This window comes from Neomonachus schauinslandi, chromosome 3 (assembly GCF_002201575.2).
Source record: "Neomonachus schauinslandi chromosome 3, ASM220157v2, whole genome shotgun sequence".
In the NCBI taxonomy this organism is placed as follows: domain Eukaryota; kingdom Metazoa; phylum Chordata; class Mammalia; order Carnivora; family Phocidae; genus Neomonachus; species Neomonachus schauinslandi.
The window spans coordinates 180,171,396-180,197,966 of record NC_058405.1 but is presented as its reverse complement, the minus strand read 5'-3'; the positions used below and the strand labels follow the sequence as shown (position 1 = coordinate 180,197,966).

Here is a 26,571-nt window from a genome sequence, read left to right as displayed (position 1 = left end):
CCACCCCCTTCCTAAATTGATGGCCACTGTTAAGCGGTCCATGCCATTCAGGTACACATTCAGCTTTCTCTTACTAAGCAGATATTGCTGAGAGTGATAACACTATAAGTCAGTAGAATTTTGATGACAACTGGTATATTTTAATGGCACTAGGAAGAGGAAAGAAATTGGGGAGACTGGTCAAGTGTAGATAAAGTATCATTAAAGCCAGAAACTCTAGAGCTAAATAAACTGGATTCGAGTCCCAGATTTACCCTGTATGTGACTCTGGGCAAGCTGTGCCTCACTGTCTCCCATCTTTAAAATGATGATGCTGCTATCACCTGTTTCAGAGCATTGCAGTGAGGATGGAATACATGTATGCAAAATGCCTAGAACGGTGTCTGGTACAGAGTAAGCATATCAAAGTACATGCTACCATTATGATGGAAGCATCTTCAAGGAAAAGGCTGGGTGCTGCACACTTTCCCCAGGTCCTCACCACTAGCTGCTTTGATGCATCCCACTCTGGGCAAAGTTCTTGAAATCTGGTCTTGAAATCATTCCTGAGACAAACCTGTTGGAGGCAGAGGCATGTTCCAAGAACTTCGTCACCTCATTTCCCCCATCAGCACTGTCAGCTCTAATGCCTGGGATCCTTGGCTCAGTCATGACAGCCAGACCCCCTCATTGCTCTCATAATGTCTGCTCTCCCTGTCCTTCCAGTGTCCCCCCCAAGGAAGACTCTCATTATAACCGAGGTCCTAGCTCAATTTCCACTCTAAGCAGCTAGAAGGAGCCTTGCTAATGCAGAAACTATCCTGAGGCAATGGTGCAGGACTGTGGTTTTGTCTTTTCAGGCCTTCTGGAATCCTCTAAGATACTCTTCAGGTGTTGTGAGTGTAGTTCAAGTCCTAAATGCCTTTGAAGAATCCTAGAATTCTTATAAGTTCCAGATCCAGCTCCCAACACTGGTCAGGTGCCTCCAAGTCACCGTGCATCCAGAAGTTCTGGCTGAAGTCCCAGGTTGAGGGCTCACCCATTCTCATGGCAAGTGAGAGATCCAGACTCATGGATTCTCCTGCATGCCCTCCCTTTTGACTTCTCAATACTTGCTTGGGCCCTAGCCACTCTTTTAAGCCCCTGCTTTCACAGGAATGAAAAGGAGGAGATATAAAGTCCTGAATTACTCTGCTTGCTAAATTTTACAGAAAAAAATATTTTAAACAGGTCACACAAAATGTGTAGGTTATCCGAAAATAAACTAACATTCATTTCAGGTTTCCCAGGACAACTTAGTTCTTCGGAAGTTGATATTCTTAGCATCTCAGATATGAATCCAAGAACTTCATTCAAGACTTAGTAAGTGGGTTAAATAAAGTGGCCTTTGAAGGTAAGGGTCACAGAGTCCCTTCACAGAAGGTCACACACTTACACTGAATGAGAGGCTCCTCATACAAGGTTGTGTATCTCTTTCTTGGGCCACAACTGATTAACGGTGTGATAAGACAGTGAGGGAAAGGGTTGAAGGAGAATAGGAGAGGCGGGGGAGGGGAAGAGAACCCATCTGCATCAATAAAACTACCTGAAAAAAGGTAGGAGGCAGGAAAACCTCAAGAAATAGACATAAGAATTCAAATAAATTTAAACGATATAGCAGTAGAGGGCTAGTCAGAGCTACAAACTCAAATAGCCCCTGAAGACATCCCAGTGTCACGGTAATTAAGCTATTAACACTGTGTCACTGTTATTATAAATGGCCAGGGACAATGATAGTCACCACTGTGTGAGGTGTATCCTGTTCTGGTCACCTTGCTAGACACTTTTTTTCAAAAAGATTTATTTATTTGAGAGGGAGAGCACATGAGCGGCAGGGGCAGAAGGAGAGGGAGAGAGAATCTTAAGCAGAAGCCACGCAGAGCCTGACATGGGGCTAGATCTCATGACCCTGAGATCAAGACCTGAGCCGAATGCTTAACCGACTGGGCCACCGAGGTGCCCCAAACACTTTAAGTGCACTAACACATAGTAGGCACACAATGATAATCATAGCAATGACCCTGAATCATAAAGATGGCTACATTATGTTAGTATACCCTTCCTTTTTTCCTAAAAGTGGGATAATATATAAATACAGAAATACATTTAAAAAGATTTCCTTCCAAAATCATTCTTTTTTCATTGAAAAAAATTTTTTTAAATTAAATTAGTAAGAGTAAGTTGGATCAGTTGTTTCACCAGCAATGCCCAATATTTTAGCATCACTGTACCTCAAATGACATACAAAAGGAGAAAGCTGTGTTTGTGGTGTGTGGCGGGGAGGGGAGTGTGGTGGAGGGCATGGAGATAGGTTTTTTGTTTTGTTTTGGTTGAGTTTGTTTGCATGTTTCCTTTGGGTTGTAATTTCTGTGTGTGTGTGAGAGAGAGTGTGTGGGGTGTGTGTGTGTGAGAGAGAGAGAGAGTGTGTGGGGTGTGTGTGTGTGTTAAGAAAGTGAATGGAAAGACAAAGGTTACATCTAATTCCTAAGTTTATTTCATCAAACCAATAGGACCCATTTAGATTTATGATTGTAAAAATACAACATAACATCTAAACGTCTTAAATGAGAGTGTTTTTAAGAGGCTGAAAGATGAGATGTAACAGTAGAAAACTCTGTATCTCCATTAATGTGGAATATTGTTATGTATAATGAAGCCCTTTGGCAATGCGGACTCACCATTTTTTAAAATAACAGTACCAGATGAGGGGGCCTACATCTTTGTTTTTCTTTGCTCCTTCTTTAGGCCCCCCATGTCTCTATGTCCTTCTGTGAGCTCTATGTGGACCTTAGCAGCTGCTTCAGGTATTGGCATCCACATTGGCTTACGTGTTGATCCCACCCCATGTGTGCATTTCTTCTGTATCTTTCTTGGTGCCTTAGTCTCTGAATTAGTCACTTTACTGTTTGATGTTTCTATTTTTTCCTTAAATTTTCTATTAAAATTTCTCCACATATGCCTTTTCTATCTCCTACTCTCCCTTGGGTATATTATAGAATTTAATTATATTCTTCATTGTGTCTTGTACTTTTTATAAGAGCATATATTCACGCATTTATATTATATATAGGGAAAACCTTTCTTTTAAAAATATTTCTTATTTGAAGAGAAAAATATTTTAAATACTATTATGGTGAATACTCCAAATTCACCATAAACATATTTGTACTTCACCGACTTCTCATGTAGAGAAAAATTTACAGCAATAAAATACAAGTCGATCACTTCTTATATGCCTTGTAGACTCTATCTCTCTGCACAAAATTAAGAAATATTAATAATAACCAATTCAAATAAAATATAGTTAGACTATTAAGTGTCCTCATCTATAGCTAAGCAACATGACAATGTCCCATCAATCAGGGGAAAAAAATACTTCCTAGAACACTTAATGTGAAGGCCATGTTTAGAAAATCATGCAGTGAAATGAAATTGGTTCATAGTCTACCACTATCATCTTATTGTATTTCTTTCCTATCAGTCAATCTCTGTCAACAGTTGTAAGCTTTTAGGATATGAAATTAAATTAAGTATATCTTTCTAGATTATTAAAATAAGAGTTGAAGGCATATATTTTGTTTGACATAGATTTTTAAATTAAAACAGAAATATTACATTTCCTTTGATTTGAGTATTAGGAAATTATCAAAATTGACACTTCCAGTAAAGCCAGAGGGTATGGAGAATAGAAATACCAGCCTTAATTTTATTCCTTAAATGTAAAAAAAAAGAAAAGAAAAAAAAAAACACTTGAGATTTATTTGACAGAGTGAGAGCGAGCATGAGCAGGGGGGAGCAGGTGGGGCAGTGGGAGAGCGAGACGCAGACTCCCTGCTGAGCAGGGAGCCTGATGCAGGGCTTGATCCCAGGACCCTGAGATCATGACCTGAGCTGAAGGCAGATGTTTAGGGCTGAACCACCCAGGCTCCCCGCCACTATGATTTTTTTAGCATTTTCTACTAGAGTCAAAAGTAAATAACATTAAATTATTCTTTGCACTATCTGCATTTTTCTTCCTTTCCCTTTATAAAGTAAAATATTGAAGTTAATGTAACTCCAGACATGCCCTTTCTCTGAAGAGTTGATACATGGTTAATAGCACACAGGAAGGAATTCAATCCTCAGATCCCTAAAAGCTATAAAGAGCCTGGATCACTTTTCCATCTATAAGCTTTGTTTTAGAAGCACACAAAGCTCATTTTGGACTCGAATGGAGAAGTCTGTGACATATAGCACATAGACAAATTCTAACAGATGGATTTTTCTTGAAATAACTTCATTAGTTAATCATTTCTTTTACATATACTTTTTCTAGCTAATTGGTATAGCTGCCAGCTGGAGCTGTTCAGGATCCTCCAAAGAAACTGGTAGGTAAAAGAAAATCCAATAATTTCACCAAATCTAGGATGAAACGCCCATTAATTTCACACTAACCATTACATAGTTTGAAAGTAAAATCTTACTCTTTCATTTTGTTTCTCCAATTTATTCCAAACATCTTAATTGATTTGTGCTTAAACCAAATCACTCATCCAGAAGAAACTTGGAACTTTAATAAATTATTTAGGTCAGGGTTCATCGAACTTGCCAATATGGCCATTGTGGATCAGATCATCTTTTTTGTCAGCTTTTAAGGACTACCTCTGGCCTGTACCCACTCGATGTCAATAGTACCCTCAGTCGTGACAACTAAAAATGTCTCCAGACGTTGCCAAAACTCCCTGGGGGCCAAACTGCTCTGGCTGAGGACCGCTATTTTAGAAGCAGATTGTTCCTAAGTTTTAATTCAATTTTTATTTTTATTTTTTTTATTTTATTTTTTTATTCTTATGTTAATCCCCATACATTACATCATTAGTTTTAGATGAAGTGTTCCATGATTCATTGTTTGTGCATAACACCCAGTGCTCCATGCAGAATGTGCCCTCCTCAATACCCACCACCAGGCTAACCCATCCTCCCACCCCCCTGTGAACTGTGCAAGACTGTTGAATCTCAGATCTGTACCTCTGAAACAAATAATGCAATATATGTTAAGAAAAAAAAAAGAAGAAGAAGAAGGTAGCGGGAGGGGAAGAATGAAGCGGGGGAAATCAGAGGGGTAGACGAACCATGAGAGACGATGGACTCTTAATTCAATTTTTAAAAAATAGTTTAATGTATGCATGTACGTATGTATTTAATCTCAGACATGTCGAATAGATTAGAATTTTTTGCCTTTCAATCAGGTAAATGAAATGTTTTGGGCAAGGATTATTTAAGCAGTAATACTTTCATAAATCTTTCTGGGTAAATAAGCAAAAAAGACAGGATGTGTGGCTTCTAACACGAATGAATATTAATTATCTAAGAAGCGCCATCACCATTGGGGCACCTGGGTGGCTCAGTCGGTTGAGCATCCGACTCTTGGTTTTTGGCTCAGGTCATGATCAGGGTCCAGAGATTGAGGGCCCCTCCGCCTATTCCATGCTTGAATGATTCGCTCCCTCTGCCCCTCCCCCCACTCTCTCTCTCTATCAAATAAATACGTAAATCTTAAAAAAAAAGTGCCATCACCATCTTCATCATCAGAAGTATTAATTTTATTTTTTTTTCCTTTAAGGAAGGAACTCAATGGGTAAGTAAAATCCTGTGTGGCTAAGTAAAATCCTGTGTTGGGGTAATCTGAGATGAAAATGATTAATTACCAGTTTGGGTGCCTAAGACATTTTTAAGTAAGGGAAAGCAGTGTAATTTAATACAATGGACACTGAGAAAACTGGGATCTGTTTTGACTTGACTGTATACGTATGGAGTGATTTGGGGTTCACAAGAAGATTCAGTCATTCAGATAGAGACATTTCCTGGTCTTCGAAGTTCAACGGTACATATAATGTGCACCACCTATTTATCACTTAGTGATTTTTTTCTGTAATTTATGTATCAGTGGATCTAGGAATAAGATGCTAATTACCATAGGTGTTAAAAGGGAAGCAAGGAGCCTTTTCTAGTTTAGGTTGAATGTGAGAACATAATAACCCCATGAAGTATACATGGAGAATCATTCGCCATGTTAAAAAAATACTAAATTCTATCCAAATTTCTATCTTCCCAGCAAAAGATTTGTAATCCAGATTTGCTCAAGCAGGTTTTTAATATAAGATAAAGATGAATGTTAATATTTATCATTATGTTTGAATATATACTTTGTCTCAAGATTCAAGTTATTTACCTAAAAATTCCAGTGATCTGTTTAATTAGACTTTCTAGAGCCACTGTAACAATTTATTGTTTAAAAAGTCATTCTTCCTTTCAGTAGCATATGTTACACTACGCCAATTGCCACTTTGAGTTCTTTCAGAATGCACTATCCTTCAGCATGGCAAAGTGAGACAACCCACTTTGATATTTCAACTCAAAGAACTAAAGGCCCTGCACTCCGTGCTTCATCTGCACACCCCGGGCTTCGCTTTATTTTTAAGTTGGAAACCTGTCTCCCAGAGACTGTACACTTACTCTCTGTGGGGTCTTTAGAACGGCGGCCGCTGGACGACTTCCTCAGCAGGCTTCGTCCAGAGGTAAAGAGGCTGGTTAGTTCTTCCAAGGGACTCGTGGGGGTCCTGGACCGGGAGGCACCCGGAGCCGGGCCGTAGGTGTTCACTGAGGCGTTGGCCATCTTGGCCCCATCCTGCGACACCGGCCTGCCGGTCGAATGAGGAGGCACTGATGGAGAGCTCCTAGAGAGGCTGCCTGAATGCACGGCGTCGTAGGGCGGGGGCCGCTTGAGGCTGAGCGGGGTCAGGGACCTCCCCATGCTGACCGGCGATGGGGAGGCCGAGTGGCTCTTCGGGTAGCCGTGGGGGGACTGCGTGCGGTACAGGGTGGACGGCGGCGGCGGGGACGAGGACAGCGCGGAGGCGGCGGCGGCAGGGCTGGGGCCCAGGGCTGCAGCTTGCTCTTTGTCCAGCTTGGGGTGGCCGGAGGCGTGAGAGGGCAGTGAGGACGGAGACGCGCCGGCCTGCTGCTTCATGTAAGACACGTTTTCCAACACGGGCAGCTTGGTGACCTCCAGCGGGGTGAGCGGAGACTCGTCGGAATTGGGGGAGCATTGCACTGGCGCGGGGGGGAACACCAGCAGCGGGGGTCGGTGAGAAAGCAGGTTGGGGAAGGGCGGGGGGATGTCACAAAGCAAACCCTTTGGAGTACATGGCACTGAGGACTTGGCGAAGTCCGATTCAGGCACCGTGGGAGTAGCACACTGCGAAGAGCAACTGTGATGGTCAAGGTCACATTTCGAATCTTGGCCCAAGTCGTCAAAGATGGGGTATTTCATCTCCTCATAGACGGCCTCGCTCTGGTCATCATCCTCCTTCCTGAAGTCTCTGAGAATGTTGCCCACCATCTCGATGTACACGGGCTCCTCCTCCTCAGGGTCCCCCGCCGGGCTGCTCACCAGGGACAGAGAGGGGTCCCGCGGGAGCGACGTCCTCCGCGGCCCGTGCTTCTTGATGTACGTTTCATCGAAAGATGTGCTCAGCTGAGTGTTCGGGTTCCGTTTGGGTTTGGGAGGAGGGATCTTCTTTGAATATTCATCACTGTGGGGTCTGGGTTTGGCTGACACTACAAAAGAGAAAAGAGAAAAACAGAAAAGTAAAATAGATGAGTACAATAGGAAAGCCTTCAAACAGAACTTGCAGCACTTGGGTTTAGTGCTATGAACTTTTGATGGGGGCAGGGGAGGGGGTGGCAATTTGCTTCTCTTCTAGTTTGAGGCTTAGACGAAAAATCAAACAAAAGTCAAACTCTTTCCATATGTAGGAAAACCTGATGACAGAACAATAGTAATATTTTTCTGCAAGCTAATATTAATAATCCGACACTGATAAATGCATTAACCAGGACTATTCGTCCCTCTGCCTTAGAATTTCTAAATAGAAGCCTTCAGATGCAACATGTTCTGTAAAAACAATCATATATTTATAAAGATTAACCTCCAAGAATTAAGTGAGAAACTCAGGGGGAAAAAGGCAAGTTTCTGTTAGCACAAATGGTCACAAAAATACCATGGGATTTGAACCCTTTTAATGATTGGCTATTGCACATGATCATATCTTGCTTTCATTTAGGATAAAAACGTCCCAGCCTGCTAGACTTAATCTCTGCCTTGGTTCAGATAAATAACTTCTATACAGATGGGTCTGATACTTCAGGGGAAATTGATGTGAAAATCTTATGAGGCTAGACAAGTTAATCTCTAAATCTCCAGGTATTGTTGATTATGGTGTATTTGTCTGTTTTTGTTCATGAGATCTCTTATGATATCCCAAATGCTATCTTGGAATGAATTTATTAGGTATGTTGCACTGACACACCAGAACCCCCTCAAGCATCTTATACAAGAAAATAATCCAGAGAATGTTGTATAAGCTTCAAGAATAACTTTTGGAAACTCACAACAGATATATGTACTAGTGCGTTCAACAGCCTGCTGGAAGGAAGCACCCCTAGTAATGAAACATAAACTCTGACACCATACAGTAGGGTGGAACATGCTGGAAACATGTCTGTGACTGAAGTCAACTATTTAGCATGCAGGGAAGGTACTGTTATCTTGTTATTATCTCATTATCTCATTGTGTTGATATATGATTAGAATGATTATCATTATTATGCAGTGCGGCAGAACGCAGTTACTTGTGGTAAATGGTAGCATATAATGTAAGGTGACAGTATATCTTATTGGTGTAAAACTACTGAGAAAATAACAGGCTTCTCTATAATTTGCAGCCTCAAGGGAGGCAGGATCTCAAGGCACAAATCAGGAAACACCTGAAGTCATCTTTGTTTTTTTTCAATTAGCATTCTATGACATGGGAGCTTTTCTAAAACTTACTAAAGGAGAAGCAATTGCTTAAAGATTAGTTAGTCTGCTGCTCTACACATCAGTCATGACTTCAGAGAAAGGAAACCCATCAAATATTCTAGAGAACTGGCTATGTCACTCACTTTTCTAGGTCATTCCTGCTTTCAACTATTCTGTCCTATTGTGCCCATAATAATGTTTTTACTCACTACAATCAAATACCTTTTTGAAGGGAAGTTTCTTAATGTACCTAGACTGTTCCTTTAACTTGTATCAGGAAAAACTAGATGTTGTTTTCCAGGCGGTTATGGCAGTGGAGTCTTTTAGTGCCCAAAGTGAAAAGCCTAGAGATATAATGGGGCAAAAAATACTCAGACAATTCTTTAGGAGGAACCCAAAGTGACCAATAGCTCCTCTCTGTATCTCACACTGGTCTTAAATTTTGCTGGTTTTAAAATTTACTGTGTATATTAATTTTCATGAATTATATAACTCATCAGATTTTATACAAAAATCTGAGCCTGATGTATAAAGTAAAATTATACATCACTGAATAAAGTTGACTTAGTACTGGGGGCACACTGAGTCAGGACCTAGAAGAACAAAAGCCTATCCAGACTATTTTTCTAAAGCTTGTGTCCTGCCATCTTCCACCTTAGGGTCTCATTCTAGGCTAAGTAACACACACACTGGGAAAATATTTGCCACTGATTATTGGGTTCTAGAGATTGAATGGTGTGCAGTTAGGGGAATCCTTAAAAGAGAGAAGTTTGAATAGTGAGGTGCTTTGTGAATAGAGGGTTAACCTAAAGCTAGGAATTAGTGTGTCCATAAGATGATAACTTCATTTTATGGGAGTGGTCATACTTAGAATAGTATTACCATTTTTATCCTTTCTAAATTATAATGCAGTTTTGTTTTCTTTGACCCTTCACTAAAGTCTGATGCCCCCACCTAGACTTGGGTAGTTGTATGGAGAGAAATAACAGGCCAGGCAGAATTCAAGCATCTGAGTCCAAGCCTAGGTAGGGGGACTGCACTGAAGGAAGACCATAACCCAGGATTCCCAGGCAGTGAGGGGTCAGTGGTAGAGCTGGTTGTGATACTCATTGAAGCAGTAGCTTCGTGAACAACTTTGGAACCCAATGTCCCTCTTCCCATGTAGATTAGAAGGTGGCCTTTGGAATGGGCAAGACCAATGTTTGGGTTGCACTCAAAATGTGAGCAAATGGCACTCATTCTGTTTGCCAAAAGGAACTGAAAAAAAAAATACTTCATATCTATGAAATGATTGAAGAAAGAAAGGGTTCTATTCTAGAACACAACACAGAATTAAGTAGAGCAACTATTCATAAGGAAGGAATACAGACATTCCATTTGTATTGTGAGGACAACTTCAATGCCAAACCAAGCACAGATACTGTCTGACAAGGGGAAGAAAACATAATCTGTGACTCTTATGGTGGCCCTTAATCAATAAAAATTCACCATTGCTATGGACTAAACTGCATTCCTCCCACACTGATATGTTGAAACACTAACCAACCATGTGATGATATTTGGAGATGGTGCCTTTGGGAGATAATTAGGTTCGGATGAGGTCATGAGGGTTGGGTCCTCATAGTGGGTGGGATTAGGACCATCATGTGAGGATACAGTGAGCAGGCAGATGTCTACAAGCCAGAAAGAGAGTTCTCACCAGAAACCAACTATGCAGAAACCAACTATGCTAGCACCTTGATCTTGGACTTCTGGCCTCAAGAACTGAGAGGAAATAAATGTCTGTTGTTTAAGCCACCGGTCTATTTTGTTATGAAAGCCTAAACTGACTTAGATAACAGTGTATTTATTGAGCCCTCCATAAAGATGTCATACAGCTGAATGATAAGCACCCACTTTAATTCTATCCTCTGGCATTCAAATACTTGAAATAGCTTTGTTATTTTAAAAATTAATACAGCTCTTTCCCAGTCTTTTCAATTTAAGTTTCACCTGCCCCTGCCCTATATCTCCTTATCCCCTGGAACGATGTCACAAAGAGCAATTACACTTAAATATAGAAATGCTCCTCCCAGGTACCAATCCAGGGACACCCTTCCACCCAACAGCCTGTAATTCTGGTTATTCTCGGTCTGACTGTCTAATCTCTGATTTGTGCTTTTGATTCCGACCCATTTTCTGGATGCTTTTTGTTGGTTGTTGTTGTTCCCTGTTCCACTTTGTTTGGCTTCCCACCAGCTAAAGCAGCTCTCCAGCCAGCCTTGCCCAAGGAATACTTCATCATCTGGGCAAGCTTATCCCCTCTCCCTTTCCCTGGGTGATGAAAAGAGCCCAATGAAGGCAGATTCATATAATACAAACACATTTTTTTCCTGGTCCTCTTTCTTTGTATTGATCCAAATTTGAAATGAGAGCATTGAAGATTATTTAGATAGTAAAGAGTTAAGTAAATTACAGATGATTGGGATGAATAAATACATTCATTCCTTCAATATCAGGAGACTTTTTTTCCAGACAAAGCTGCTTCCCATTCCATATCCCCCTTGCAATTGAGTAAATAATTCATGGAGCAATAAAAATTTGTTTCAACTCTCATGTATTTTTTTTTAAGTTTACCCATAATTTTTTTTCTTTTTTTTTTTTTTTTTTTTTTTTTTAAGATTTTATTTATTTGCGAGAGAGACAATGAGAGACAGAGAGCATGAGAGGGAGGAGGGTCAGAGGGAGAAGCAGACTCCCTGCTGAGCAGGGAGCCCGACGCGGGACTCGATCCCGGGACTCCAGGATCATGACCTGAGCCGAAGGCAGTCGCTCAACCAACTGAGCCACCCAGGCGCCCCATAGAGCCTGAAATTTTAAACAACATTGTCACGTAATTTATTCTACTTTAACCTCACTCTAGGGAATTAAAAATTAAAGAAAAAAAATCCTGTTTAATCAGTCATTTCTTTAGAGAATACTTAAAAACAGTCTTGATCTATATACACAGACGCTGAAATAGTGCTAATAAAAGACAATGAAAATTGCTTGCAATTTTCAACATTAAACCAAATTCAACCATCATAAAAAAGTGATTTTTATTGCTCTTGAATGAATTTTAAGTTATTTCTAATAAGCCCAAAGATAGAGGCAATAATTCCTGTTCAGCTCCAGAACACAAATTTTAATGCTTAAAATAGTATAATGACAGTAGCATTGAATAAGCAGAAAGTGACATTTTTGAAATGAAATATCTGAGCACAAAGGTTATGCATGGCTTTCAGTCATGCCCAGATGATCTGTCTTTCACAGTTAATTTTGGAAATTCACCATGTCCTTTTTCAACCTATCTTCCTGAAATAATTGTTTCCTTATTAAAAAAAGTATAATGTAAAACCATCCTTTAGTATCTGTGGATGTTCTTGACCCAAGAAATGGAAAGATATGACACAGCACAGGTCATTATTTCCCTGTGTCTCTGGCCACAGAATCTAGAATTTGAAGGGCTCTTAGAAATTATCCAGCCCAGGGGCACCTAGATGGCTCAGTCGGTTAAGCATCCAACTCTTGATTTTGGCTCAGGTTTTGATCTCGGGGTCGTGAGATCGAGCCCCATGTGGGGCTCCAAGCTGAGTGTGGAGCCTGCTTAAGATTCTTAAGATTCTTCTCTCTCTCCCTCTCCCCCTGCCCTCCCCTACAGCATGCTCTCTCTCTCTCTCTCAAATAATTTTTTTTTAAAAAAGGGAAAGAAATTATCCAGCCCAAACACTGTACTTAACTGATGAAGAAACATAAATTCCTCATCAACTACTTAAAAAAATGAAATCTTATCATTTCAATTCAATCTTTTATACCTTTTAAGACAAAGGAAAACAATAGAGGGGAAAGTTCTGCAATTTATTATTTTGTATATGGCATAGAGTACCATTTTAAAAGGTCTCCTCAGAAATAAAAAAATAAAAAATAAAAGGTCTTCTCAGTCCATGCTACAATGTTAGCACCATAATTCTATAGCTCTGTAGTTATAGAGATATATTAAACAGGTCATTCAACTGGGAAACAAGAGTCCAGTGAAGAGAAGTAGTGTCCACACTGTGTGATCCTAAAACTGGCTGATTCTGGAAGGTGAGAGACACATTTCCCACTTTCAGCAGAACTGGGCTCACAATAACTCTCTTTCACAACTCACAATTCCAAGGGTTTGAGGGATATTTTTATTTTCACAGTCACAAGCTTTGCAATTCCATCCACAAAATTGTTTCTTGTTGATTTTATTTTTTTTTAATTAGGTGTTTGTAAAGGGATAAGGTCGCCAATGCCCTTGGTCTAGTTACAGGAGGACCAAGAAAGCATGATTGTGTGCAAAAAGGATCTGATTCGGAGTTGTCAGACCTGTTATTGTTCTGGAAAACAGACAACTCAGATCAAAGTGTGGATGGAAACAAAGGATATAAGACATGGAACTGGCTCAACAGCATGTTTTTAAAGTTGAATAGGACTTGGCTTAAGCTAGAAGTGTCTTGGCTTAAGCTAGAAGACATGATTCTAATCACTTCTTTGCTTCAGTTGCGCTGCATAACTCTGGGCAAATTACTTTGAAGTACATTATTGTTTATACTCACTTTCGTCATAGATAAAAAGAGACTTTAATCAGAACCATTATTTTTTTAATTACTCACCTCAACCATTAATTATAAAATAAAATGGGAATTTGTAACCAATATTTTGAAAGAAATGAATTAAAACAGATGAAATATGAGTACATTTCATATGATAAGAGGTTGTTTTCTGAAGCAATATTTACTTATAAGTATATAGATATTTCCTAAGGCTTGTATATCTCTTATAGGTTATGATGAGAGATGTCTGAATAATCTTAAAGCAGATAATGTCTAGTTGATAGTCTTCAGGAAGGGCTCCATCAATTCTTTCCCTTCCAGTATGTGCAGACTTTTCTGACCCTCAAAAGGTAGAGGATTTCTTCTCTCCTCGAATATGACAGCTTTCACCTTCTCCCAAAGGAAGTCGGGCACCATGAAAGAAGTCTAACTACTCCAAGATGACCATACAGTGAGGAAGCCCAAGCCAGCCAAGGGGAAAAGAACCAAGAAAATCAATCAGGAATGAAAATGAAACCTTGGCTATACGACTCCAGTCAAGCTGTTCCAGTGACCCTTTTAGTTATCTGAACCATCTTGGGTAGGACAACAGACACTTTGGATCAGTGACAAGTTATCCCCACTGTACCCTACTGAATTCCTGAGCAAATATGACTTGGGGATAGTTTGCTGTGCTTGTGTACATACCTGAAACTAGTACCGGAAGTATGGTGCTGCCTTAACAAAAAATCTAAAGCTTGTGCATCGGCCGTGGGGTGGTGGCAGAGGCCTGAAGGACAGTGAGGAGACCATGGGGAGCCTGCAAAGTCAGTGAGCAGATTGCTATTGGAGGCCATAAAAAAGGAGAGCTGTGCTATGGATTGGTGGAAAGTTGGCAAGACCGTTACCTGTGGTAATGTAGACAATATAAAATGTACCTAAGGAATTTGAGGACCTGACTAAGCAGAGTTCTGGAAGGATGTGGAAGTGTCAGCTGGCTTGTTTAGCCTTGTACAGTAGAGGGCTGCCTGAGAAAGAGAGACACTAAGGAAGGAAGTGTTCTCTTTTCAAGCAAAACTGAAAGAAAATCGTTCCACACAGGACCTGCCGTGAAGCCTTCTCAGATCAGCAAAAGATTTTCAGGGTAAAAAATTGCCCTGAAGGCAAAGGTCAATCCAGAGTTCTGCCAGTAGATGGTGGCTGGTCAGGTTTTGTAGCACAGATAAATTGCACTTTTAGCTTGAAGACCTTTGCATATAAGGAAATGCACTCAAAGAACCTCATGGCACATGGGCATGATTTAAATGATGAAATCTGAGATTTCAAGCTGATGTTGTAATGCAAGAAAACATTTGAGGAAGAGAGTGAGAGTATTTTGCCTACTGGGAATATTGTAGCTGAAAAGCAAATTGTGGTAGACAGTCTTCAAAGATAGCTGTCTTCAATCCCTTTCCACCTTATGTGCTTTCTACCTATCAATAGTTAGATTCTCTCTACCTCTCTTCAAATCAGGGCTGGCCTTGTGACTTATCTTGACCAAAACACTGTGGCAGAAGTGAATCTGAATCTTGGACTTGAGAGAACTGACAGCTTTCATTTCCTCTATCTTAAAAGCCAACTGCCATATAAGAACTCTTAGACCAACATGCTATGAAGAAATTCAACCTAGTGATGTGAAGGAGGCCACATGGAGGAGAAGTTAGCCCAGACATGTGAGTGAAACCTTCACGGACCCTCCAACCCATCCCAGCTGCCAGCTGAATGCAGCCCAATGAGAGACCCCAACCAATGTCATACAGGGTAGAAGAATCACTCATACAAGCCAGGTCAACTCACAGAATAAAAAGAAGTAATAAATTGTTGCTGTTTTAAGCCATAGCATTCTGGGTTGGTTTATTGCACAGCAATAGATAAGTGAAAGAAATACCAAAATTAATTTCCTGTTTGTGAAGAGATCTCATAGAAAATGCTATTGTTATTTTCATAGAACTAGGGTACAGTGTGCACCCTGAGGAAACAAAAAGCATCTTTCCAGAATAGAAAAATTAAGGAAGTAAGATTGCATTCTGAGTATTATAAAATCACCACAGGATGATTCAAAGAAGTGATATAAAAAAAGATTGCACACTTTCTGGCAAAAAAGACTGGATTGAAGTTAGAGTGAAGGCATTAATATATCAAAGGAAGAACAACCAGAGGGGATCTTGCCAGCCACAGGGAATATCAAACCAGGAGACTCATAGAGCAAAACACGGTGGCACCCCACATATCCGGTCCTCATTAAATCTCTGTTGTGGGTACGGACCCTGCATGCTCGTAGAGCCTGAAGCCCCTATATATGATTCTTTTCCTAACTTCAGATTCATCAAGAAACTTCTTAATAATTTTCTGTTCCAAAATATTATGCATATGTTTCTCATTAAAAACAAGCAAAATGGACTTCTGGTTTCATATACTGCTATGGGGTGAACATTTGCATCCTCCCCACCTCCTCCAAATTCGAGTGTTGGAATCTTAATACCCAGTGTTATAGAGTTGGAAGGTGGGGTTTTGGGAGGTGATTAGTTCATGAGTGTGGAGCCCTTGTGACTGGGATTAATTTTCTTATGAAAGAGATCCCACAGAACTCCCTAGCCCCTTCCACCCTGTGAAGACTTGGAACCCAACTAGAACATGACCATGCTGGTCCCCTATCTTGGACTTCCAGCCTCTAAAGCTGTGAAAAATACATTTCTGTTGCTTATAAGCTACTCAGTCTGTGATATTTTATATAGCAGCTCAAACAGACGAGACACATACCCATCTCCTTTGAACTTGGTTACTATGACATCCTGGTTATTCTAGACATCTGATGATGGAGTTTCTGAGCTTATAGATTGAAGGCCAATACTGCAGCAGGGCAAATTCACTACAGCAACACCATTTCATGGGAATCTGTCCAGGCAAGCAGCCAGCATTTCCAAGGAGCCACAACTCTGTTCACAATGTTCATCCCTACTGCCTAGTTTGATATTTCCACCCCCGCGGCAGTATCTTTTTTTCTCAATCACTGTCCTCCGGCCTCAGGCATGGGAGGCCCTTTAGACACAGCCCACTTGTAAAGAACAGAAATGGTGCAGGGCTGTAAGCACTTGCTTGGCAGCACTACCTCAGCCTCTAAGATTCCACCTGACATTCTGTACTGTACACAAATCCAGACAAAATAAAGAAGAGAATTGGAGGCAGTGTATGCATCAGGGAGAGGGACTATTCTGCAAGGATGATCCCAGTTGGACAACATGCTTAATGACTAGGTTTCATAACTGACAAAAATTCTTCACATGACCAAATAGCAGTCACGCTCCTGAACCTTTCTCTAGGCCTATCTGTGCACTTCCTTGTAAAATCCAATTTTACATAACCCTGCTAAAGTCGGTTTAATTCTAACCCCCACCCTCAAGATCTGATCAGGCTCTTCATTCTCCTCCATTCCTCAGGTGATGTCTTATCACCCAGCCTGTCTTCAGCCAGAAACCCCTGCTGTCTCCTCTTGTGATTTTCCACCCAGCAACCCCCACCCTGTTCTTTGGCTATAAACTCCATGCTGTGTTTGGATGGAAGTGAACGTCTAGACTGAGGTCTCTTTTCTTTTACTGTAATAGTCCTAAATAAAGTTTGTTTTTGCCACTTTAACTAGGGTTCAGCTCTGGTTTTTGTTGGACACCCCTGAACTATACATGTCTGGCTTCCTCCTGGCATTCAGATCTCAGCATAAAGTCCCTTCTTCAGAGAAGTCTTCCATGACCACTTAATCAGCACGCATCACACTGGATATTTCTCTTGTTTATTTCTCAATTGGCGTTCATGTAAGCTTCTAAGTGATTGTGTATATATTTTCCTCTTTCCCACTTGAGTATAATCTCCATGAGAACAGTGGTTCCCCATCTGTCTTGATCTTTGCTAAATCGTCTGCATAAAGTGAGTAGAACATCAGAAGTTCTTGGTAAATATCTCTTCACTGTTCAATAGAACAGTGAACAATAGACCTTTTCTGACATTCTTAGAGTCAGCAACCAGAATTTTGGGTATTCTCCAGTGGCTCTCTAGAGCCACGAACAACCCTAGGATTTGCCATTTCGTTAGACATTATTTGAATTAAGAGGGAGGAAGAGGATGAGGTATGCGAAGAATAGTTAACAGTGGAAAAAGACATGAAAATTTAGAGAGAAGGATCAAAGGAGGAATATTCGTTCATTACCCATGTACAGAAATTGAGACCCGTTAAATATTTCACCTGCCCAAAAGGAAGAACATAAAAACTAGCTGAGGGATGAAAATGGTCCTTTTTCAGTTGCCTTATACTAAGGAAAGGTCAGAGGGGTACGTATAAGAACACAGGGCAGACAGAATTCACAAGTTAGATCTTGCAATGTAAAAACACGTAAGGTGGGGCTCCTGGGTGGCTCAGTTCGTTAAGTGTCTGACTCTTGGTTTTGGTTCAGGTCATGATCTCAGCGGTCTTGAGATTGAACCCTGTGTTGGGCCCTGTGCTCACCGTGAAGTCTGCTTAAGATTCTCTGTCCCTACCCCCACCCCACCCCCACTGTTCATGCACTCATGTGCTCTCTTTCTCCCTCCCTTTCTCAAACAGATAAATAAGATCCTAAAAAAAAAGTAAACACGAAAGGTCTAATGACTTTGTAAGCACTATCCTAGACCATGAATTTTGGTTGGGGTTATAACAATCATTTCCTGAAAAAAAGAACTTTTCTTTGCTGATACAAAATTTAATATAGTGATGTCATTCAAAACAATGTCACATGGGGCGCCTGGGTGGCTCAGTTGGTTAAGCGACTGCCTTCGGCTCAGGTCATGATCCTGGAGTCCCGGGATCGAGTCCTGCATCGGGCTCCCTCCTCAGCGGGGGGTCTGCTTCTCCCTCTGACCCTCTTCCCTCTCGTGCTCTCTGTCTCTCATTCTCTTTCTCTCAAATAAATAAATAAAATCTTTAAAAAAAAAAAACAATGTCACAAATGCAGGAAATAGGAAACAAAAGTACCCTGAAACTCCTTTAGAAGTCACCCTCTTGCACATAGTAGGATCTCTCTGTGGTAATAAAGAGCTACTCCCACTAAGACCACAACTATGGTTTCCCTAAAATAACAGCATGCCAGACCTCTCATAAGAACCAAACATAATTCCTATCTTTTGTCTTTTGGCATTCTTTACATACTCTTCATTCAGGCCAACCCAAACTTCCACTGTTGCCCACAATTCTCAGATGTATATGTGTTCAGACGTTGCTCTGACATTTTCCTCTGCTCTTCCACTCTCTTACCTAAACACAAACCTTCCCATCCTTTAAGCCCTAATTCAAGCATCAATATTTTCTCTTTCCTCTTTTATTTTTTTTCATTTGTGCTTCACCTATTTCTTCCTTGTTACCTTCTTCATTTCCTACCTTGTACCTGGTTATCGGCTTCTCTCTCTTAAAGATTATGAGCTTTCCAAAGGCAGAAACAACTCATCTTTTTAAAAGCCCCAACAAACTTAACAGAGGGACTTACTTCCAATAGTCATTTGATCAATAATTACTATAAATAATTGTACACTGGATAATAAACTACCAATGCATAATGATTGAAAACTTTCAATTTTCTTTCTCGTGCTTTCCTTCAGATTTTCTTCCTTGTTCCCTCCATTTTCAATATTTTTTCATGAAAACTGATCTCCTTAGAGTTTTTAGGAGTACTTCATCTTAAAGACTAGTTTTTTGTTTGTTTTGTTGTTTTTGTTTTGTTTTGTTTTGTTTTGGTTTTAGGAAAAGAAAGTAATTAAAGCTGTATGTCTACATCACTACAGGTTTCCCAAAACAAGGACTCCCAGGATGGTTTTATCTATGCATACCAATCATCTCCACTCAGTAGTCAATCAAATAATTCTTAGCAGATCGGGGAAAGCAACACACATTTTAACACTTAGAGATAGCTGTGTTATTAAACCACTGGTTTAAAAGTGGGTTTTTTTTTCTTGTTTTTCGTGTTTTTTTTATCCTTTTGCCTATTTTGAAATTATCAGCTTTACAAGTTCATGGCTATCGGCTATCTCTTGCAGCATCTCTACCTGCAGAGAAAGGAAGTTACCAAATAAGTTAATTTCCTGAGTCTTGAGAGGAAAAAAAAAATGTGACAACAAAAAAGTAGCCATGGAAAATGCACAGTGCTGAGCACCCAATAGAAGCTCAATTAATTTGGATTCAACCCAGGAGGATATTATGTTCAGGGAGAGTAAGTTGGGAGAAAAATCCGATTAACGACTGGAACATTTCCCCTGTCCCCCGGGCAAGTCAACTCTATAGAAGCTGAATCCCTGCAGTTCCATAGACACAGTCTACTGGGGATTATCCTTTCTAAATCTGTCCTGGCTGAGATATAAAGATAGAAATGTTTGTGATCTTTTTAAGTATCTGAGATCAAAAAGGAAGCAACATGGAATGACAGAGCCATAAAACATTTCATTCAACTTCACAGAAGTTGCACCGATGTGTACTAACACCTCTAATGAAAAATAGTAGTAGTAGTAATAAGTGTAATAATAACAACTACCATGTAGCAAATGTATTATTTGTATAAGGCAATGTGCTTTACAAAGATGACTTTATTTAATCCCCACGACATCTCTACAAGGTAACACTATTATAAATCCCATTTTATAGACATTGAAACTTAGTTATAGAGAAATTGAATTACTTGCCCAAAGGAAAGAAACTGACTTTGAACCCAGGTGATCTGACTCTAGTTGCCACAGTGTCAAAGGATAATTTGCTTTAGAGATGATGGTGCACATTTGTTTTACATATATTATAGGTTAGTGTGATTTAACCTTTTTTAAAAAAACATTACCAATACTCATCCATGAGTCAGATGAGCCTGAATTCTTTTTATTTTCTTCTATTTTATTTTTTTATTATGTTATGTTAGTCACCATACATTACATCATTAGTTTTTGATGTAGTGATCCATGATTCATTGTTTGCGTATAACACCCAGTACTCCATGCAGAACGTGCCCTCCTTAATACCCATCACCAGGCTAACCCATCCCCCCACCCCCTCCCCTCTAGAACCCTCAGTTTGTTTCTCAGACTCCATAGTCTCTCATGGTTCATCTCCCCCTCCGATGTCCCCCCCTTCATTCTTCCTTTCCTGCTATCTTCTCAGATGAGCCTGAATTCTAACTCCAACTTAGTTATTGGGTAACCTTGGGCAAGTTAACTGGAACCTCTTTAAGCCTCATTGAGCTCAAATTTTAAATGGATATGGGGCGCCTGGGTGGCTCAGTCGTTAAGCGTCTGCCTTCGGCTCAGGTCATGATTCTAGGTCCTGGGATCAAGCCCAGCATCGGACTCCCTGCTCAGAGGGAAGCCAGCTTCTCCCTCTCCCACTCCCCCTGCTTGTATTCCCTCTCTCGCTGTGTCTCTCTCTGTCAAATAAATAAATAAAATCTTTAAAAAAGGGGGGGGGGCGCCTGGGTGGCTCAGTTGGTTAAGTGGCTGCCTTTGGCTCAGGTCATGATCCCAGGGTCCTGGGATCGAGCCCCACGTTGGGCTCCCTGCTCAGTGGGGAGTCTGCTTCTCCCTGTCCCTCTGCCTGCCTCTCTGCCTACTTGTGCTTTCTCTCTATCTCTCTGTCAAATAAATAAAAAAATCTTAAAAAAAAAATCTTAAATGGATATAATGATGCCTATTTACAGGATGTTGGGTGGGTTTTAAAAGATGTTATGCCAGAAGTCATTAGCAGACCAATACAAGAAAGGCTTAAAAAGTAGAAGCAATAATACTATCAATTATTATCAGTATTCATTAAAAAAATCTCTCTCACTACCTTGAAAGATATGTAACGAGAGCATATGCTTTCACACATATTTCACACTTATTTAACACTGAGCTATAAAAATTAATGGTGCCAATGCCAGAGAGCCGACCAGTTCTGGGAAATTGTAAAATGAATGATTGCCTAATTAAATATAGATTTTATGTTCACTGAAGTATGAGATCAATATTTCAGTTTCCTTCTATATTAGGTTTATATCCTATGTATATTCACATAATAGAAGTGAGTTTACTTTGAAAGATGTAACCTTTCCTTTAAAATTACATGGGCGTTGGAATTTTTTGGACAATTACCATTTCAGTGTTGGCATTCTTAGTTGCTTACCAGCCTAAGCTGGAAAAAAAAGTTAATTTTCCTTGAGTAAGTTTTAATTTAAAAATGCAATTGAAATCAAAACAAAAGGAAATATGAAGGATGTAAATCATGGGATATGTATGGCAATGCAGAAAATTCAACAGATTAACACCTCTTACTCAAACATTCTTTTTTTTCTGAACTGTAGATATACCCTTAGGTTTTGCAAAATGACATTTGGGGGCTGTTCTCCAAGCTTCTCTATTTAGGAAAAGTATGACTAGATTCTAAAAAAGAGAGAATATTTCCAAAATTTGAGGTGGCTCATCTCAAGGACATCCTAAAGTTTCATGCCAAATGCATGTAATAAACATGTAGACTTTGACTTTGTTATATTTATGTGATTCAATTTTGCATATTCTAGATATCCCATTACCCCTGTGTAGTCTACCCTTCATTCTTACAGAGTAGGGTTAGAAAGAGAAAAGATTTTCTTTTGTGTGTGTGCACAATTTTTATTTAGCCCTATGACCCTATAAGTCTTCTTTAGTAGGCTTTTTTATATAATTTCCATTTACTTTCTCTAAATGCAGATGAAGAAAGTGGTCCCCTCCAGGCCAGGGTGGTTTGTCTCAAGCCAGAACCTCAATGATGACAAGAAACAGACACTGGTCTTTTCTGGTTCTGAGTTCTTAGGGACTGCTCAAACATCTCAGATTGCAGCAGTGCGACACCATGGGAGAATAGAAGCTTTTGCTTTGGAACATAGGGCCTCAGATCAGATTTGCTCTTTTCTTTCTCATATTATTTGGAAATTCTGTTCAATCCACAGACATTTCAGAAATGGGGCTCCGAATAGACAAGTTAACAGTGGGCACCAACAGTGGACCATGCAAAGCAACACCCCAGAGGAGACAGCAGGCAGCCTTCCTTACCTTGGAGGAAGTCATGGGGCTCTTTGAGAATCTAGCCTTCCATTATTCAAATAGTTTTAACAACTACAGAGGTTATTATTTGGTTTCATTTTTAGATTTAAATTAGCTTTCTTTTCTTTATAATGACAGTCATCAGGATTACATGGATTCTGAACCTAACATGTAAGGGAAGAAAGGGACATTACAGTTTACCCAACCTGTATTATTCTCAGATTATTCCCTGTGATTCTTTCTCTACCTCCAAGCCATACCTTAAACATTTAACTCAACATCAGTTTGGATTCTTAATCTAAAAGATAAACTTCAACTCATAGATGTTTTGAATAATAATAATGGGAATTTGGGAAAAGACTCTAAACCTAATGTCAAAGTATATTTTCAAACTCAAATTGGAGTGTGGTATACATATACACCTGTGTGTGTGTGTGTGTGTGTGTGTAACATGTTTATGATATTTTCACATCTCTATCTATCAATGAAAATGGTTAGTATGCTTGATCAGATCCTTTATAAATACAGTTGTAATTATTGTAATCAATTAGCTCTGACCACGTCATGAACCCACTCCCCCATTCCTACTCAAAACCTGGTGATGCCTCCTCATAATGATTAGGATAAATAAAGTCTTGGCATGACTTCCATATCTTACTCTGTCTCATCTAACACTACGCATCATCCTTTTGATAACTCCCAGAAACCAGAGGCTTCTCCTCCAGATTCAGACCAAAAAAGTGATTTTGCCACTAAAGATTCTCCTGTCATGTGCTTCCTACACCCAGAATGTCCTTTCTAGAATTTTTCATTCCCTTTGTCCCCCCAGAACGTCCCTCCCAGAATTCTTCATTCCCTTTGTCTCCCCAGCATGTCCTTCCTAGAATTCTTCATTCCCTTCGGCCCCTCCTACTTAACCTCTAGATCTTGTTTTAATTTTCACTCAGGGGTCTCTTCTCTGGAAATTCAATCTACCAATAATCTCCCCTGGAAAGCTCTTCTTTTTTGTGCCCCCATTTCTAGGTGCATGTTTATTTGTGTTACTGATTGTTTAATATCCTTCTTCACCCCTGGATGGGAAATTTGTGTTTGTCTTTCTCACCTCTGAAGCCTCAGCTCCTAAACCAGTGCCTGTTTTAGAATAAAATTAGAATTTTTGCAAAGTTACAAATAAAAATATGTAAGGTTTCATATTGCTCATTCATTCCAAACAGCGTTTACTAATTTTATCAGAAATATTTTGCAATGAAGTAGATAAGCGGGTAGACAAAGTTCCGGCATTAAACATCTTATCTGTGATCCATGTACAAAGAATTCATCATAGTATGAGAAGCAGCAAAAGCTCATCACAATTAAAAGAGGAGAAAAGATGCAGCCCAAGTTTCTCCAAATCAAGCTGGTAGTTTGGGTAGAGACAAGACAACTACTAAGGAGTGTGGTGCTGAAAATGTACAAGTAGAGAGAGCATGTGACGGGAAGTTAATCTTAACAGGAACAGGGTCTGGAGTGCTCAGTAGGAACAAACTATACAGAACAAGCACACAAGGTAACTGGGAGCAGTGCTGCCTCTTTCATTTCTTAGACTCTGAATGTTCTCAAGCAAATGTCCCTACAATGCTTTTCAAACAGCACAAAGACCCAAACAGGGGAGACAAACTGTTTTCAGCCAATAGAAATGTTGGTGTTACCTTGGAGATAAAGATCCTTTGCAATCAAACCCATGTCCTAAAAACCTCTGACAATCACCCTCTGGTCCACGGCACTTAGACCAGAGGATAAGAGCTTTCCAATGGGCTACACTGGCAAGCTGCTTGAAACAATAACAGAAACTTTTGAGTCACAGAGATAATGGAGATATTGGACACATGTGGTAAATGCCCTTAGAATGAGCAGAAAGCCACATGCCCCGGATTTCTTGAATTTGCCTATGTATTTCTGTGTACAGATTCCGATGAGAAGAATTGTTTCCCTCATGTATCATTTGTCATACACCCACACAAAGCAATAGCAGAAACTGTTCTTTCCCCCAGTGCATTTACCATTTCGGGGGAAACAAAACACATATAATTTCTAACTATTTACCAGCAAGTGAGACTCACAACTGACAAAACACGTAGGAAAAGCACCAGTAATCCAAATTGCTGCTCCCACTCCTTCCTGCCCTGCCCCGTCTCCCAGATTTCTAGTGAGCTTTTTATAACATTCTAATCCTTTCCCTAAAGTCCAGCTGGATCCAGAACTTTTCAAAACACAGGGAGCCGGACCTTCACTAAATTATTTCTTTTGCATCATATGTTCATTGCCATGAATGTGGTGAAAGCCGGCTCTAGACACAGAGCTAAATTGAAGGAACCAGGTGAAAGATGTGGCCCCTAATTCTGGGACCCAATCCATTGGGATGAACAGATGATTTAATATTTAATTTCAAAATAACCAATACATGCAACAATGGAAGCATATATGCAAGCTACTAAAAGAAATTGATTTTAATATTGCAGCTATCCAGATGAATTGTTACTGTGTTCTAGCTAATGACCTCTGCTTGAGCCATGACAGTGTTATCGCAGATAAACCACGATGGCCTCTGTGCTTGCTTGGTGTCCTCCCCAGAGGGCTGGCTCCATGACAGCCCTGCCAGTCTTCATCTCTTTATGTACTCAGTGTCTAGCCAGGGCTCTGCGATATAGCAGGAGCTTTAAGATATATACACTGAATGGCTGATTACAATGATTCAAAGCTGGAGATGTTGCGGAGTCCTTACTGTGCCTTATGATGCCATGCATTAACTGTCTTTTAACTTCTTTTCCTATCCTTCTCCTCCTCACTGAGTCTCTTCCAGCCACGCATGCCTCCTTCTCATGCCTAATCGCTGAGCATATTTCAATCTCAGGGCCTGAGTTCTTGCTCTGTCCTCTGTCTGGAATATTCTGCCCCCAGGATCTGGATGGCTACTCCACCACTTCATTTCAATTCTACTCCAAGGGTTTTGTCTGACCACGTTATCTAAAAATAGTCATTCCTCTGCCTCTCCTCCTCCCTACCACTCACTCTCTCCTTCTCCCTCATAGCAGCCATCACGAACTGCCATCATAGTGCATATTTATGTCTGCTTGCTTGTTGTCTGCCTCCCTATCCTCCATGATATCAGGGCCTTGTTTCCCCCAGGGGCCCACAGCAGTGCCTGTCATCTAGGAGTTGCTCAAAAAATAGCTGCTGAATTGCAAAATGCACGAGAAGCCACAAGAAGCAGTATTTGGGAGGTGTTTCCTTTGTTGCCCATGTCTTTGCCAACTCAGATCTCTACAGCAAATCCGTTCACAGAAGCTGTAATGGAATGCGTGGACGGGTTTAAAATAATAAAAAGTAAGGAAGGAATCTAGAATGAGTCAAACCAAAACCACTTGGATGGTAACCGTTTTTCCTGTCCCTTTGTCCGCAGAAACCGGTATAGTTTTGCTGAGCCAAGAGACACATGTAAAATTCTGAACACATCACAGATCTCCCGGTTCCAGCTCGCTCTCCAGAGTTTCTGTTCCAATTGAACAATTACAGCCTCTAAAAATATGCCGATCATCTGGATGCAAATGCAATATTTTATTGGTAGGAAAGAAATCACTCAATTACATAGATCCTACCCAAATTTTGCTATGATTATGGCTTTTTGAAAGGAATCATGCTGTTTTGGTGAGCAATTTAACATCATGTATCAAGAACCTTGAAATGTACATTCCCTTCTGGAAGATTGCACTCGTAGGTGTGGATCCCAAGGAGATATTCAGTCATGTATAAAAAGGTATGTACAAGGCTCTATATCACAGTGCTGTTTCTCTCAAAATAAGTTCAAAACAATGTAAATATCTGAGACAAGTGTTATGTACTTGAATTATGAGACATTATAACTATATGATAGAGTACTTGGTAAATGGATAAGCAATGTTGTGATCGTATACCTATTGACATAGAAAGATGGTTAGGATTTACAAAATTATATTTTTGTATGTTGTACATTGTATATTTATTTTCTATGACTTGCAAAAGAATAGC

At 40.1% G+C, this 26,571-nt stretch overlaps 1 protein-coding gene across 1 annotated transcript in view; it reads right to left on the bottom strand.

The window, feature by feature from the left end:
• NYAP2 (neuronal tyrosine-phosphorylated phosphoinositide-3-kinase adaptor 2) overlaps positions 1 to 26,571 on the bottom strand; it is a 248,640-nt gene that overhangs the window by 90,616 nt on the left and 131,453 nt on the right. Inside the window, exon 3 of the mRNA XM_021682950.2 lies at positions 6,514 to 7,617. Coding sequence (XP_021538625.2) covers positions 6,514 to 7,617 — 1,104 coding nt within the window. The remainder of the gene's footprint in view (positions 1 to 6,513; positions 7,618 to 26,571) is intronic.